The sequence below is a fragment of the Musa acuminata genome, chromosome BXJ2-5 (assembly GCF_036884655.1).
Source record: "Musa acuminata AAA Group cultivar baxijiao chromosome BXJ2-5, Cavendish_Baxijiao_AAA, whole genome shotgun sequence".
Classification (NCBI taxonomy): domain Eukaryota; kingdom Viridiplantae; phylum Streptophyta; class Magnoliopsida; order Zingiberales; family Musaceae; genus Musa; species Musa acuminata.
In genome coordinates this window covers 42,108,277-42,123,753 of record NC_088342.1, presented here as the reverse complement: position 1 = coordinate 42,123,753, position 15,477 = coordinate 42,108,277, and the positions used below count along the sequence as shown (strand labels likewise).

At 33.9% G+C, this 15,477-nt stretch overlaps 1 protein-coding gene and 1 pseudogene across 1 annotated transcript; one reads left to right on the top strand and one right to left on the bottom strand.

Annotated features, from left to right (window-relative positions):
• Positions 1-2,436: 2,436 nt before the first annotated feature.
• On the top strand, positions 2,437-3,803 carry LOC135612843 (nicotianamine synthase 3-like). Its single transcript, XM_065109581.1, has one exon. The coding sequence runs from the start codon at positions 2,605-2,607 to the stop codon at positions 3,550-3,552; it is 948 nt and encodes a 315-aa protein (XP_064965653.1). The 5' UTR covers positions 2,437-2,604; the 3' UTR covers positions 3,553-3,803.
• Positions 3,804-7,471: 3,668 nt separating this feature from the next.
• On the bottom strand, positions 7,472-14,876 carry LOC135611587 (uncharacterized; annotated as a pseudogene).
• Positions 14,877-15,477: the final 601 nt, after the last annotated feature.

The following is a 15,477-nucleotide window of genomic DNA, read 5'->3' as shown; positions in this document are numbered from 1 at the left end:
GTCGCGTTAGAAGATAGTGGCCAAAATTGACTAAATCAGGTGCAGCATCACCCACCAACTGTCACATATTCCAAAGCAGAGTGTCCATCTCGTTGAGGCATCTCCAATGAGTGCCCAACATCACAGAGGTCTGAGTCAAAAAGATGATGGTGATCATGAGAAGGAGCAAGTGCAGTGCAATGAGTTTTTTTCACTTTCTTTGATGATACGAATTTTTGTGACATGATATGTCTTTTTCAATAATCTTTTTTTATGCCTCTTAAATCATATCTAGGAGCCAACACTAGCCTTACCTAAAGTGATCATCAATGAAAAGTTGAGGATTAGGAATTTGGTGGCAAATTGACTCCAATTACCTCACCTTAGAGTTGGCCCATGAGACCAGGCTATGTAATTAACCATCATATCTCGAAGTAACCTTTTCTCTGTGAGCTTTCTAATGGCTATGTAATTAACTTGGATGCATAAATCCTGTTTAGAAAGGGTTTCGGAGCACTATTTTTCTGAAGCATATGAACATCAAGCCATGATGATGTTAATTTCCTATGCAATATAAACACAGAAAAGTGGAGTTGAGTTTGTGCGTCAGCCATGATCATGGATCGACTTTAGATTCGCTTTTAACAAGTTAATTGATAGTTAACGACATCACTAACCATCACTTCCCAACTTATTTAAGAATTGAAAGAATCAAAATCTGTGGATGACAAGATCTCATAGCTAAATACCTACCTCTGTGTCCACATTATCATTAGATACTGTTTAGATCGATTGTCCTAAAAGGATACTCGATGCTTTGCCAGAGAATACATCTGACTTGAAATGCTCTTTCATCACTATGTGCTCATCGGCAACCTTGTTTATTCACAGAAAAACTGGCAGCTCTCAGTGCGTATGCCTTCTCCGTAACCCTCTTCCATTTTTCTGATACCATGTGATGGTGATCATAAAAGCTTTTGTTCACCAGAATATGATCAACTACACATCTTTCAAAATCCAACTTGGTGGAGCGTAGCACATGTTCGGCATCTCTACATCTCTGGAGAGCTCAAAGTAACTTGGCCATGTCAAATCACTGCATTGCCTAAGCAGTAGTTTGCAGGCATACAGAGACATGAATAACCTGAATCTATCCATCCATTTACGTAGGTAATCAAGGGGTCGTCAAATGGTACCAAAGAATGGAGGTGTAAACAGACAGAAACCTCAGCTGATGCTTAGGGGCTTTGTGCTGTGTGAATGCTGCGATAAATGTGGGGATTAAGAAACCCAACAAAAAATTATGTTGACACTAATTGCGTTGTATAAATTGCGTGAGAAACTTTATTCTATGAACCAATCAAGATTACAAAGAATCATAAGCTAATTGCAATTGGTCGTATTCATTTCCATTGTTTAGGATCGAGCTATGTCTCAATATTACCCACTCAAAATCAACCATTGGATGTGTGACCTAATGCATCTAAATCGCCTGTAAAAAGTGGTCAGTTGCACGACTTCTTTCCAATGCATCTGATCAAGAAAAAAAAGATAATTAAATAATGTAAACAGAAGAAACATTCAAAAAAATAAATAAACTCACGTAGAGTTTGAAGAATTTAAATCATCGAATTTGATCCTAATAGAATAAGACACAAATAAACAAAATTTTCAACTTGTTTAGATCATCAATGACTCATTTTCAGAATCACATAAATCATCGAAATCGAAGGTGGAATGTTATTTTTCAATTAGTGAAATAATCAAATCTCGTTCATATTTGGCATATGAATTACAAGTTAATTATTTGTGTCATCGTTGAGAATTTTATTCTACTGCATACATCTCAACTTGAGATAGCACTTCCCACCCACTGATTGATTACTTCAGTGATCATTCAACTCCACTATCTTTTTAGTGTAGTGATTGAAAATGTATGACTTGCATTCAAAAAGCCTAGAAATCTTGCTTTAAATTAGTTGATTGATCAAGGACAATGAGACTGCAATATTCATTAAAAATAGCATAATAACATTACCAAGAAATTGTCAAGATTGGCATACATATAAAGCTTCCTCTATGGATTAACAGGCAAACATTTATGTAGATTAATCCATGTAATAATAATAACATCAGAAACAATAAACCTTGATCACCTTAATCAAAATCATAAATGTTAGATGGAACCATGCATGCTGTCGATTACTAAAAAACCCAAACCTGTATCAGGAATCTTAGGATTTATGTTCTCATTGAATATTATTTAGAAATTATTTTTTTAAAAGGAGGAATTATTATTTTTATAAAGTAAAAGAGTTCAATATTGAAGGTGTTGACTGGTAAAGGCATTGTTAGTTTATTGTAAGGTTTTAGATTAGTATTTTAGTTTTACTATTTACCCTTTCAAGAAAATGCAGATTTGAGATGTGATGTATAAAGAGGACAAACAAAGTGGGCACAGTTGGAGGACCATCTCTTTCCCATCCATCCATATTTGATGGTTCCACAAGGTGTTGCCCCCACAGTCCACAGCCATATCTACACTCCCACCTCCTCCCTCACAGGGCTTGTGGAAGAGGTGTGCCTGCCTTGGTCTTGCCTTCTTGGTCACCAACTTTGCCTAACATGGGGAACGAAGAAGAGCTGCTTGTCCAAAGGATCTCAGAGATCTGTGACAGCATCTCAAAGCTCCCCAGCCTGAGCCCATCCGAGGATGTGGACAATCTCTTCACTGAACTGGTCCACTTATGCATCCCTGTGATCCCCATAGAGGTGGTCAAGCTGAGCTCGGAGGTGCAGGCCATGAGATCCAAGCTCATCAAGCTCTGTGGCGAGGCTGAAGGCCTCTTGGAGAGCCACTACTCCGATGTGCTGACTTCTTTCGACAATCCTCTCGACCATTTGAGCCTCTTTCCTTACTACTCCAACTATCTCAAGTTGAGCCATTTGGAGTACTCCCTGCTGTCGAGGTACGTGGCAAGCCCGCCGGCCAGGGTGGCGTTCGTCGGCTCCGGCCCTCTGCCGCTAAGCTCCGTCGTGCTGGCCGCGCGCCACATGCAGGAGGCGGAGCTCCACAACTACGATCTGGACGCGACGGCCAACGACCAGGCCCGTCGCCTGGTACAGGGCGACCCCGGCATGGCGGCTCGCATGGCGTTCCACACCGAGGACGTCCTCGCCGTGACCCACGCGCTGCGGGGCTATGACGTGGTTTTCCTGGCGGCGCTGGTGGGGATCGGCCACGACGACAAGATCCGCGTGGTGGACCACCTTGCGCGTCACATGGCCCCCGGTGCCCTCCTGGTGGCGCGAAGCGCCCACGGCGCTCGGGCCTTCCTGTACCCGGTGGTGGAGCCGGCGGACCTGAAAGGCTTCGAGGTGCTCACGGTGCACCACCCCGCCGACGAGGTCATCAACTCGGTGATCGTCGCTAGGAAGCCGCAAGGCGGCCATGCAGCCGGCGCGACGGCCGTGGTGAGGCCCTGCAAGTACTGTGAGATGATGCAGGGCTTCCATCACTTTGGCCATGGAACCATGATGGAGGAGGTTGCACTGGAAGAGCTTCCCTCCTGAGAGAAGCCTTTCTCCACCTAAAGAAAGCACTGAAGTCCAGTGCATCTCTATCTGTTCTTACGTGAGATGGCGTACGTACTGCTACCTCTTCTTGGTTTGCTTTCGATTCATCAGGGAATAAGTGGCAATTTCCTCCTTGCTTGTCAGGTGTGGACTAAGCTTTCATTTCGACTTCCCATTTAGTTTGTGACTCAACGTTTGCTTATCACTGTCAGCGATCAGTAAAGATAAGATTTTATGGCTTTTCTTTACATCCATTTGCTTGCTCTAAGAAACCATCAGAGTTGTGATCGGAGAACAGAAACAATTAGTATAGATGAAGAGAACCTAAATGAACACCGTTCTCTTCTGACGTCAAGATAAATTATAGAAAGATAGATGACAGGTAGCGTGCGGTTTTTATTGTCTTCGATCCTCCCAAGAGGATCCTCATCTGAATGCTGTTGCACCTTTTATGTGATGCCATCTCGCACTTCCAGAAACATGTACTGGTCTTCCAAGGATGATGCAAGAAATCAATATTGGCCTCAAACAATCATGAGAATATTAGCAGAAACAGTCGATCGTGACTCATCTACATGACAAGCTTTGGTCCATATGTTATAGGTGTGTTCCTCCACGGATGTTACAGTGAGTGTGCAGATTGACTCCTTTGATTTATTTTGTCACTACATCACACCCATGCACAGCTGTGTTCCTCCATTTCAGGCTGGAAGCATATTATGACTTGATCTTGTCTCATTCTATTAGGTTCAAATGAAGCAATTACTCTGATATAGTAGGCAGTCAATTCTTGCCTTGGAAGCTTTTGGGAGAGCCAGAATATTCTTTCTATTATGTACTCCTCATTCTGTGTTGAAGTTATACAACCAACAAGTGTAGTATCATAAATATTAGGATAAATATTTTTAATCAATTTTTTCTATCTTCAAATGTGATAATTATTAATTTTCAACCATTAAAATGAGAACTTTATTATTTCATAGGAACTATGAAATTTGGTTGAAAATAATTTTACTGAGTATAATTAATAGAATCCCAACATCATTGATGATAAAAAATTTAAATGAATAAAAATGTATACAAATATGTAAGAGCCTTCTACATGCCACAACAAACAATAGATTAGTCAATATTTTATCGAATCATATCAGCATTAACATTATGTTTGAAAAATCCTAAAAAACATGTTTAAAGGTACAAATAAGATAAAATTTTTAAGATTTTAAATTATTTAACATGAGTTTGAAACTCTTATAATGAAAGATTCTAAGCCTATCATATTTTTTTTTTTCTCAAGAGTCTCTTCTTCTATTGTAAACCAAATGAGATCTTTCGGTCAAAAAATTAAAAAAATCAAATAGTAGTAGAAATTTTTTTTAAGAAATCTATCTTCAAAATTTGATATGAAATCTATTGTTATAGAAAAATCTAAAAATAAAAGTACCTTGTTTATTGATGTATTAATGGGCTTATTATTGATTCATAAATAAAAAGTTGATTTTTAGATGGAACTTCATAGATCAAAAGAGGGGTCGAAAGAAGATCCACAAACTAAATCTCAAGGAAGAGATTAAAATCATAGAGACCATGAATGATTTGATACTTGAGAAACAGAACAAGAATAAAAAAAACTAATTAATATTTTAATTATAAAAATCAAAGGAACTTCAACAAGATAATAAAGAAACTCATTGATATTTTAATTATAAAAAAATTAAACATATTAAAAAATGTTATTAATAATTTAAAAAAATTAAAAATTTCTCTCATTACAAAAAAATGATCATCTTGAAAAAGATTATTAGAACAAAAATCAAGCAAATGATCATGATAAAAATCATATAAAAGATTAAAAAAAAAATTGTGGCCTATGATGATAAATGTTTAAAACTTGTTTGATTTTTAGATTGTGGATGTAATAATAATAGAAGTTTATTTCAAAAGTGTGATGTTTTGATCAAGTCTGTATTGCAAACTGAAAATAGCAGTTAGTTGGAAGGAAAAGAAATGAGTATTGTAAATATCAAATCTGATAAAAAAATATGTCAATAATACAATGTTCATTGCTATATTAAAATAAAATATCACTAGTATAAGGTAATTGATGAGAAAATTTTATTATGTTATTTTTTAGATGAATAATATTTGATTTGTGATAAAAAAAATTAATAGCAATTATGAGAATGATAAAAAAAATGATGTTTTCTTTATTGTTTTCTGATTTTTCCTATCATGCACTCACTACTACTTGTCACTATGGCATAAACGAATATAATCATATGAATTATGGTGAACTAGAACAATTAAATCAAAAGAATAAAGATAGTATTTATGAATCTTGTGTTTTTGAAAATTAAAATAGAAATTATTTTCACACAAGTCATTATTAGAGACCTAACGAACGATTGATACTTGTGTATTTAGATATTTGTGAGCCTATGAAGATAATCTCATACAGTAAAAATAAATATTTTTTATTTATAAATAATTGCACAAGAATGAGGTGAGTATACTTTCTTAAAGTAATAACTAAAGCTTTTTTAATTTTTAAAATATTTAAAGCTTAAGTAAAAAGAAAAATTAATTGTTTTATTAAAACTCTAGGCACTGATAAAGGGGCTAAATTCACTTCTAAAATTCTTTTCACTTTTTGCAACAAACTATGTATTATTCATAGGGAATTGACCATAAGTTACACCCTTAGCAAAATGGAGCAGTAGAGCACAAAAATCAAGTTGTGATCGAGACAACCAAATATATGCTTAAAAAATAAATATCAAAAATCTTTTGGGAAGAAGATACGAGTACAATAGCGTATTTGCTAAATCACTTTTCCATCAAGATAATTTGGTAAAACACTATGGTTTTACAAAAAGCATGATATGTCTCATTGGAAGGTATAGGTTGTGTTGCTTATTTTCATGTTTTTATTAAAAAAAAACTTAATGACAAAAGTATTAAATGCATGTTTGTGAGCTATAATAATGAAACAAAAACTTTTAGAATTTATGATCCTATAATTAAAAAATAATAATCATTCATCGTGATGTTATTTTTAGTGAAAATAAACTTGGAATTATAATATAATTAAAATTCTTATAAAATTACTATAAATGTAGGAGAAGAAGTTAATAAGATATATAATACATTATCTATTATTAATATCCTATCTCCTCGTATTTCAATGATTCTAGTGATTCTAAAGTACCTCTAATAAAATTTGATAGTCATAGATAAATATATTAGTCTAGTGATTTTGTATATTTTACTTTGTGATGGTGTTATGAGTACCGTCGAGTAATGAGTCGGCATAGTTGGTCCACTACCGAAAGTACAGGCTCACCCAGGTGTCTCTTTCTGGTTGACGTGAGAGACTTAGTGAGGTGAGACCGCTTATCGATCGAAAACCGTTCTGTTGGTGAGGCCCCAATTCAAGATGACCACATAGGCGGACTAGGATCTTCCCGATTGCAAAGTTTCTCCCTGGGATTGGAACACCCGAGTGTCCTCGGGTATAGGGTTGTCTCGTGGTTGCATGGCTACGTCCTAGCAGCGGGGCCGCTACTTGATTGTTAGCGATTTTACATAACAGGTCGATGCGATCTCTTTGATGCCTAAATCAGTGAAGGAGAGAAGACAACAGGGACAAAATATTATAATATCAATGAAAACAAACTACATGAAAATGGGATAGACATTTCCTACCATAACTTCAGTCACTAGATGAAATTCCAAAACTAACTAACATGTAGAAAGGAAAACAAAACATATCATTTTAAGTTATTCTTATCTTAACATGATATATTTATTTGGCATAAATCCTAGGGGACGCTTCCACTGGAGAATAAGAAATTGCACTTAAAAATAGTCTTCTTGTTCTTTAACAAATAATAACTCAGCACCCAAATATCTGCAAGTGATACTATTATTTATGTAGTTAAAAAAAAAAACTTAGCAAGGAAAGAAAATTCACATGTATTTTAATATATGCTCATGAGGATTGAAGAGAAAGGGTTGTCAATTTTGGCACACCTTTATTAGCAAGAAGTGGAACTCGTTGCAATAAACTCATCAAAGCGCTGAGCCTTATCCCTCAAGCTCGCAATAATCTCCTTCGCAACATCATCGATCATCAGAGGCAAAAACTTATCCATTCGATCAAATTCTTCTTCTTCTTCTTCTTCTTCTTCTTCTTCTTCTTCTTCCCTTGCTCCTTGCTGGTTCTTCCCATTTTCCACCTTCCTCACTTTCCACTATTACATTCCCCTTTTCAACTGCTTCGGAAGCTTGAACGGCTTCTGAATCAGCAACGTGAACTGAAGTAGATTCCTTCATTTCCTGTTCGTCCTCGGAAACCTTAGCAGCAGTATACCTCGTCACATGCCTTCTTCCCCTCACCCTCCCCTTTGCCTCTACAACTTCCGTCACCTCTTCTCCTACGCTCTCTTCCGCAGCCGGGGGTTCCGAGACCTCTTCTTTTTCCGGAACTGCAGGAGCAGCAGCAGCAACAGAAGCAGAAGCAGAAGCATCAACCTTCCTCCTCGGCCTTCCCTTCCCCCTTTGACCACCCCCTCCCTCTGCACGAACCACTTCTTCTTCCTCCACAACCGGAAGAGGAGGCGCACCCTTCCGCGGTCGCCCCCATTCTCCGGCTCATCCCGCTCCTCTCCTTGTCATCATCGTCATAAACAAAATCGAGCCTTTCCGCCGCGAGGATCTTAATGCCAATGACCGTGGCCTCGCCGATCTTAACGGTGTCGCCGTCGGAGAGCGGGAAGGGGGCGGGCGGAGGGCGGGATCTTGCGGTCGTTGACGAGGGTGCCGTTGGAGGTGTCGAGGTCGGACATAGCCCAACGGGAGGCGTCGTGGAGGAACCGGAATACGAGGTGCTTCTGGGAGGCGCCGGGCGAGGTTATTGCCCTTGACGACGAGGCCGACACGGGCGACGGCGCCGGCCTTGCACTCGATGGTCTCGCCCTTCCTCGGGCCCTTCTCCATTTGGAGTCGAAACCCCACGCCCTAATCCGTCGAGGAAGGGGAGGAGGGAGACGGGGTTTCCTCTACCTTTCAGAATTATAATGTCAGTTTGCATACACCAAACACGCAATCGAATCAGTTAGTAAAATGACAGCAGTGTCTCAATCGGTCCAGATGCGGGGAGGCATGACAGCGGATCGGATCTATTGATGCATGAGGGTTATCGGATCCGTTTAAACTCGAGTCGGATTCCAATTAATAAAAGAACGAGCAATTGAATAGAATTTGGATATGAATATGAATTTATTTTTAAGTTTATTTCTTGTATTTAATATGAATAAAATGTAACTAGATAATTCTATTATCAATTTTTATATATTAATACCCATCTAGAATTCTTGTTGTATATTTAATATGATACTAATGTTTAATTATAATCAATTAGTGTTATTTTATTACTTTAGGGTAAATTTGGGGTAATTAGGTTTAATCACATCTTCCTAACATATGATTGGTATCTTAAGTTTATGCATAATTAGGGTCATTAGCTCATTTTTAGTCCCAATTTGAAGATAATTTGGCCTAATCATGGCTTATAATTAGTTGCTTTGTTATAAATTTAGTTTTTTTTAATTTATTTCTTGTATTTCAGATGAATAAAATATAATTAGATGATTCTATTATTATTTTCATACCTTAAAACCTACTTAGTATTGTTTACAAGTATTTATTATGAACTAACATCAAATTAGTATTATTTTGTTACTTTTAGGGTCAATTCTGAGGTATAATATATGACTAGTATGTTTCTCTTAAGTTTAGATAATGGATACTGTTAATGTTATTGGTGAACTTTTAGACTCAATTTGGGATAATTTGGTCTAATCACATCTTAAAGTTAATTATTTTATTATTAATTTAGTTTTTATTTAAAGTTTTTTCTTGTATTTAATATGATTATTATAGTCTATAACTATAATTATAGCTAATTACTATTATTTTGTTACTTTTAGGTCCAATCCACATCCTCAAATGATCATAAATAATCATAATTTATTAAATTGATAAAGCTTGAGATCATGCACATTGTTTAGAGAACCACTATTATTAATAGTATATCCATTGCAACTACAATAGTTATGATGATAGAATAATTTATTTGAAATTATATTTAATTGATAGATATCACGATATCTCATAATGCACAAGTCTATTTGAGATCAAAAGACTGAAATAACCTTATAGTAGGCAAAGGTTAATGTAGCCATTTAGATCCAACAAAAAGAATAATATAAGCGAGCTATATAGAAATCGGTTTATGATCACTATGAGAATCATAATAATAATATCGATTTAAATTTTATAGCTAACATCTGTGCTTCATTAGAGGATCACTATATATATATAAGGAGGTCATGAGATATTGATTAATTAACTCACAATAGGAGCATAATAGTGGTAGTGGACTATAGAGACTCGAAGGAGTACTAATTGTTAAATCTCATATTTTGATGATGAAATTAATTGATAAATTTGATAAATTAATGTGTTATTAAGCCAAATACTTCAATTATATATTTGGACCACCAAAGAACTAAATATTAAGTCAGAGAATTAGACATTATGCTAGAAAATTATCATATAAACATGAGTACGAAGGATGAGTATGAAGGAGTATGAAGGTTCTTTTTAATCTAAGCAATAAGAAGTGAGAGATATCTTATAAAAGAATGAGTACGAAGATTCTTTTTTAAACTTAAAAAATAAAAAATTTATAAGAAGAATAATTAATTTTTGTCTATTAGTAGGAAGATGAAAAAAAATAACCTCAAGAGAAGAAGAATTGAGAGTTGGATGTAAGTCAAAAAAATCAAACTATTATAAATCAATTTGTATTTTCTAAATTTTGACCGTGATCAGTTTCGTATTATTATTCACTTTACTTGCAACTCCTACTTATAATCAATATTTGGTTAGTCATGTTTTTAATATATATTTTTCTCGATCAAATTTTAAAATTGATTAAAATTTACTATATCACTAATTTATCCCTCCTCCCCTCTCAATGTCATTAAGATCCTAATAATTTATATAATATCAAATTCTAATTTTTTTTCATTTGGATTAACACTCAAAAAGAGAAAAAAAAAATAATACTATTTTTTAACAATCAAGAGAGACACTTGATTACACATCCTTCATATTTAATATAATAAATTATACTTATTGAAATATTTAAAATGAGAGTTTTCTTACATTCACTTAATCATGATTTATGGTTTATTGTTAAAAATAATTTTTGAAAACATTATGAGTTTAATAAGATTTATATATATGAAATTGCTTTTGATATTTGGTATACTTTGATAATTTCTCGCTTAAGTTCACTTGAGTATGATTTCGAGTATTTTATGATAATGCCAAAATAATCTGTCGACGATGACATATTACCAGATTCTTGGATATTGTTAGTGTATTAAAAGTTTTTAGTAAATCTTTTTCATCTATTAAGGAAGATCTATAGATTATTTCCAAAGAATTGGAATGCAAAGATAACCATAGTTTAAGAAGAAAAGGATGTAAACGATCTTTCATTTGAAAAACTCAAAAGGTTACATGAGATGATGCACAAAGTAAGCATATGCTTCGCAACGATGGAAGAGATTTTCTACTTGTGTTGGTTTCTACCTGGGATGAACATCTTCTGGAATTCTCATTAATTGATCTTTGAAATTTGCATAAATAAAACATTTATTTTCTATACTTTAATTCATGTCATATAGTGCCATTTAAATGAAATTATTTTAACATATTCAAGCTTGCATAGAAGTCCTCTGCATTGCTTATGAAGCTGATGAATGCAAAGAAATTTCATTGTTAAAGCCTCTACTTTTTGTTTTGATTTGATTACCTATCATTGACACCTCCTGTATGCTTGGTTAAAACTAAAAATTAGAGCTGCTATCAAGAACTTTTCTTTAATGGTATGGGCAAGTGCTAGTGCATTTAAGCATATATGGTTTTCTTTTGTTCTAATTGGCATATTAGCCTAGCTATATGTTGGCACCTCTTGATGAGTCAACATGGAGCATGCTGACATCTTTCTATTGTGGCTGATTGGCCTTGTAACTGTGTGGTTGATACATTCTGTCGAGGTTCGATTATTAAGTCAACTTCCTATTTTCTTTTTTAGTTATTTTCCTTCAAATTATTTACGTGTTGATTTCATTCTCAGACATATTTAAATTGATTAAAAAGGTAAACACACTGTCTACCACTATTTTGCTATCTTAGTTCTTGTTCTGATCAACCCACAAGTTCTCATAGTATCAATGGTATATGTTTAAGCTTTAAATTATCGTAATCATGTTGTTGGGTACTGTGGTATGTTTGGTGAGTTCATTATGGTTTATGTTTAACCTTTCAAAGACATGACTTATCTCGGAATCCGAAGTTTCATAAGTTGGTCTATTATGATGTCACCGGATTTGAGTTGCATCACTAGTAAACTACTCAGAAAGAGATTTTTTTTGGAAGTAATGAAATGGTTGCAAAGTATTCACTTATGCTTGAATATTTATTTTAAATATGATCAACTTGCAAGAATTTATTTTGCCTACTCTTGGATGATGTAATGATGGAAGGTCAAGTCAATAGGTATTAGGCTTTAGGAGTATGCCAAGAGAAAACAAGACAACTGAGGAAAGAAGTGGGTCGGAATGGTTTAGTTTATGGTGTATGATTTAAGAATAATAATGGAAGTCACAGAAATATAGAGGATGTCTGAATATAAAAAGCTAACAGCACTTGGCCAGATTGGAGAGGTGTACCTAATGACTTGCCTTGAGCATCAAGAACACAATGAAAGAGCATAAAAGACAGAAACAATGCATAAAATTAGGGATGCTATAATTGCATTAGCAGGATTAATCATCCTAGATTGAGATAAAAATTTAGACATAGAAATAGTATATAATCATAAAAATAACAAAACATTAGAAAAAAAAAAACAGAATAGAGTTTGAGAAAATATATATTTTATGTTGCTAAAAGATTACTTTACCTTCATGGTTTCTGCAATATCTACATTTTTGACAAGAAAAAAAAGGAGAATCACAATAAAATTTCAATTTGCATGAGAGATTATTGTGATGTACTTGTGATACTATATGTGAATAATCTTTTCTCACTGTGGTCTTAATTCCTTTATTCAATGGCTCCTACCCTTAGCTGATAGGTTTAGCTCCAGAATTCCTAATTATATGACTCCTTTAAGATTGCTTCTTAAATGCTGACTTAATTTAGATCTAAGTAATTAAGATGGGACTTGAAGCAATTTCCTAGTTTTAAATCAAATCCATGATAATCTCTTTCCATGATATAATTCATAAATTATTCCCAAAAATGAATCTACATGTGCTTTGAACATCCATGATTTCTTAAAAAAAAGAAAAAAAAAAGTGAATACCTTTGTGAGTTTCTTTTAGAAAACAATTTATGATTTTTAATAAGCTTCACCTTAAGGATTATTTATTTCCCCTCCACCATAAAGCACAATTTGGGATGATGATGTGGCTGATTTGCACGATAATCTCAATTTGTTTTGTCATTAAGATGACAAAACTTATATTAGTTACAAATTTTAGCCAATGTCAATTGGTCAAAAATGACTGTTTCATAGAAATTTTTTTATTAATATTTTGTTCATTATCTTGTCAAAATGGTTTCTTTTGGAGTTCTAATGACATCAATTTATTGTTTGATGAGTCCTCCTAAGCTGAATCCAAATTTTGTCTCATATTATTATCTTTTTGTCATCGTTTCTTTTGTCAAAATGTTAGATCCACGTTATTTTGTTCTCTCTCTCCTTGTTATGCTTTGTTTCCGAATTGATATAAAAGAAACATATAGAAAGTATGAGGAATAGTTTAATAGAAAATTAAACCAAACATCACATACAAATAATGTACAGAAATAAAAAAAAAAATCATCTCGTGTTGATAAGAAAAGATAGTAAGGATAGTACACTGAAACATGATAAAGTATACGGATTCTGTGAGTGTTAGAGTATTCTGTGATTGACCCCATATATATACGCGCGCATATATATATGGGGTCAATCATATGAATTTTTTTATTAACATTGAGATCGATAAATAATTATATATCTAGTTAATTTTAGAGTATTTAAATTTTATATTTATAGTTTTTATTAAGATCTTTTTATTTTTTTATCTTTTTTTATGTCATTAATATTAATTATTTTATCTTTTCTTATTACTGTATTCGGAGGTTTCGTTAGTACATACATATATCATCTTAAATAATTTTCTCTCAACTTATCTTGTACCGAAATGATACCGAATTGTTCATTAAATATCATCCCTTTTATAATGAATCACATAACTGAACGATTTCATGGATTGATAAAGTTATTAAATAAATCATAATCATAATAAAAAATCATAAAATCATTAATTAAATTATAATAAAAAAATATGAATTAATATATGTTCTAAAGTTGTTAATTAAAAATTCAAGAATGCAAGATGTAGAGGCAACTAAGACAAATTTAGTTATTAAAATTATTTGGTTTTAAAAGATGTCAGTTTAGTTGGTAGAGATCTTAAATGTTGATAGTAAAATTTTAAAATCGAATCTCACGACTTATCTTTTGTCAAAAAGAAAAGTTTATATTGATTATTTTTTAACTTTAATCGTTATCTTAATCAAGTCTCACTTTCTCTATAAATTTTGAGAGGAAGCAGATCCAGCTATGTTAACTTGTAAATCTGATACAAATATGAAAAATTCAATAAATGTTATTTGCATAATGTACTCTAAAAATCGAAAAATCTCAACTCTCCAACTTGATCTTGTTTTTTACTGATATTTACATAGAATTAACAAGTTAGATCTTGTTTTATAATTAAAATAATTATGATATTAAGATCTATATATAGAAACAAACTGTCGATCTTGATTGAATGATTATGCAGTCAACTGACATAAATTGGGAATTAGTAATAAAGAAATACAATTGCAATCTGCCCGTTTCAGAAAAGTGGGAGGAGGTGGCCAACACCGAGAGACACTAACGAGGAAATGACCTCCGCAGCTTTGACCGACTCGATGGGATCCAATTGACTTTTGGCTGTCGCCACCCGTCGCGAGGTGCGAATATGGGTGCGTGTGCTGATCGGTCTGCATTGAACTTTGTGCACCTCGACGTCGGGCCCACAAAGATTCCCGGCGGCTGGTCGGTGGCGAGACACACGTGCCGGTTTCTGTCGCCGCACGTGATTCACACTGCGGCAGCCATTTTTCTCATGCTCGTAACCCATTACTGTTCGCTAATGAGTCACAAAGAACCAACCTGATGATATTTTAGCTTGCGTGTTGGATAACGGTGCCACAAAAAAACAAGATCTCTAATGAGTCGTTATCTATAACATACCACTATTGATTTAATGGATTTTGGTTCGAGATTATCTCGCACAATGAATCATTTGGGGTTGAGGAGGATTAAGTTGATAATTGTTTCCGTAATCCATCAAACACTCCAAGAGTTACCCAAAAAAAGAAGGGAGAGGTGTAAGAAAGAGAGAATTTTAAATAACCCTATTTTTAATAATCTAGTTAAATATAATAAGGTCATATATTGGTCATTTGAACAAAAAAATAAAGTTAGATAATTAGATTTAGAACTTTTTACTCTTTAACCCTGAACCAATCCTAGAATTATTTTGGCCATATATATATATATATATATATATATATATATATATATATATATATATATATATATATATATATATATATCTGTGTGTGTGTGTGTATACAAATCTCACATTAAGGGCTTACATAATGAGCGTGAAATTTAATTTTTATTTGGAATTATTATAATATTGTCAAAGCATCTTTGTTGTTGTTCATATTTTCCAT

Excerpts from the sequence above, each read along its gene's own strand:
- LOC135612843 (XM_065109581.1), top strand. The coding sequence starts at position 2,605 with ATGGGGAACGAAGAAGAGCTGCTTGTCCAAAGGATCTCAGAGATCTGT.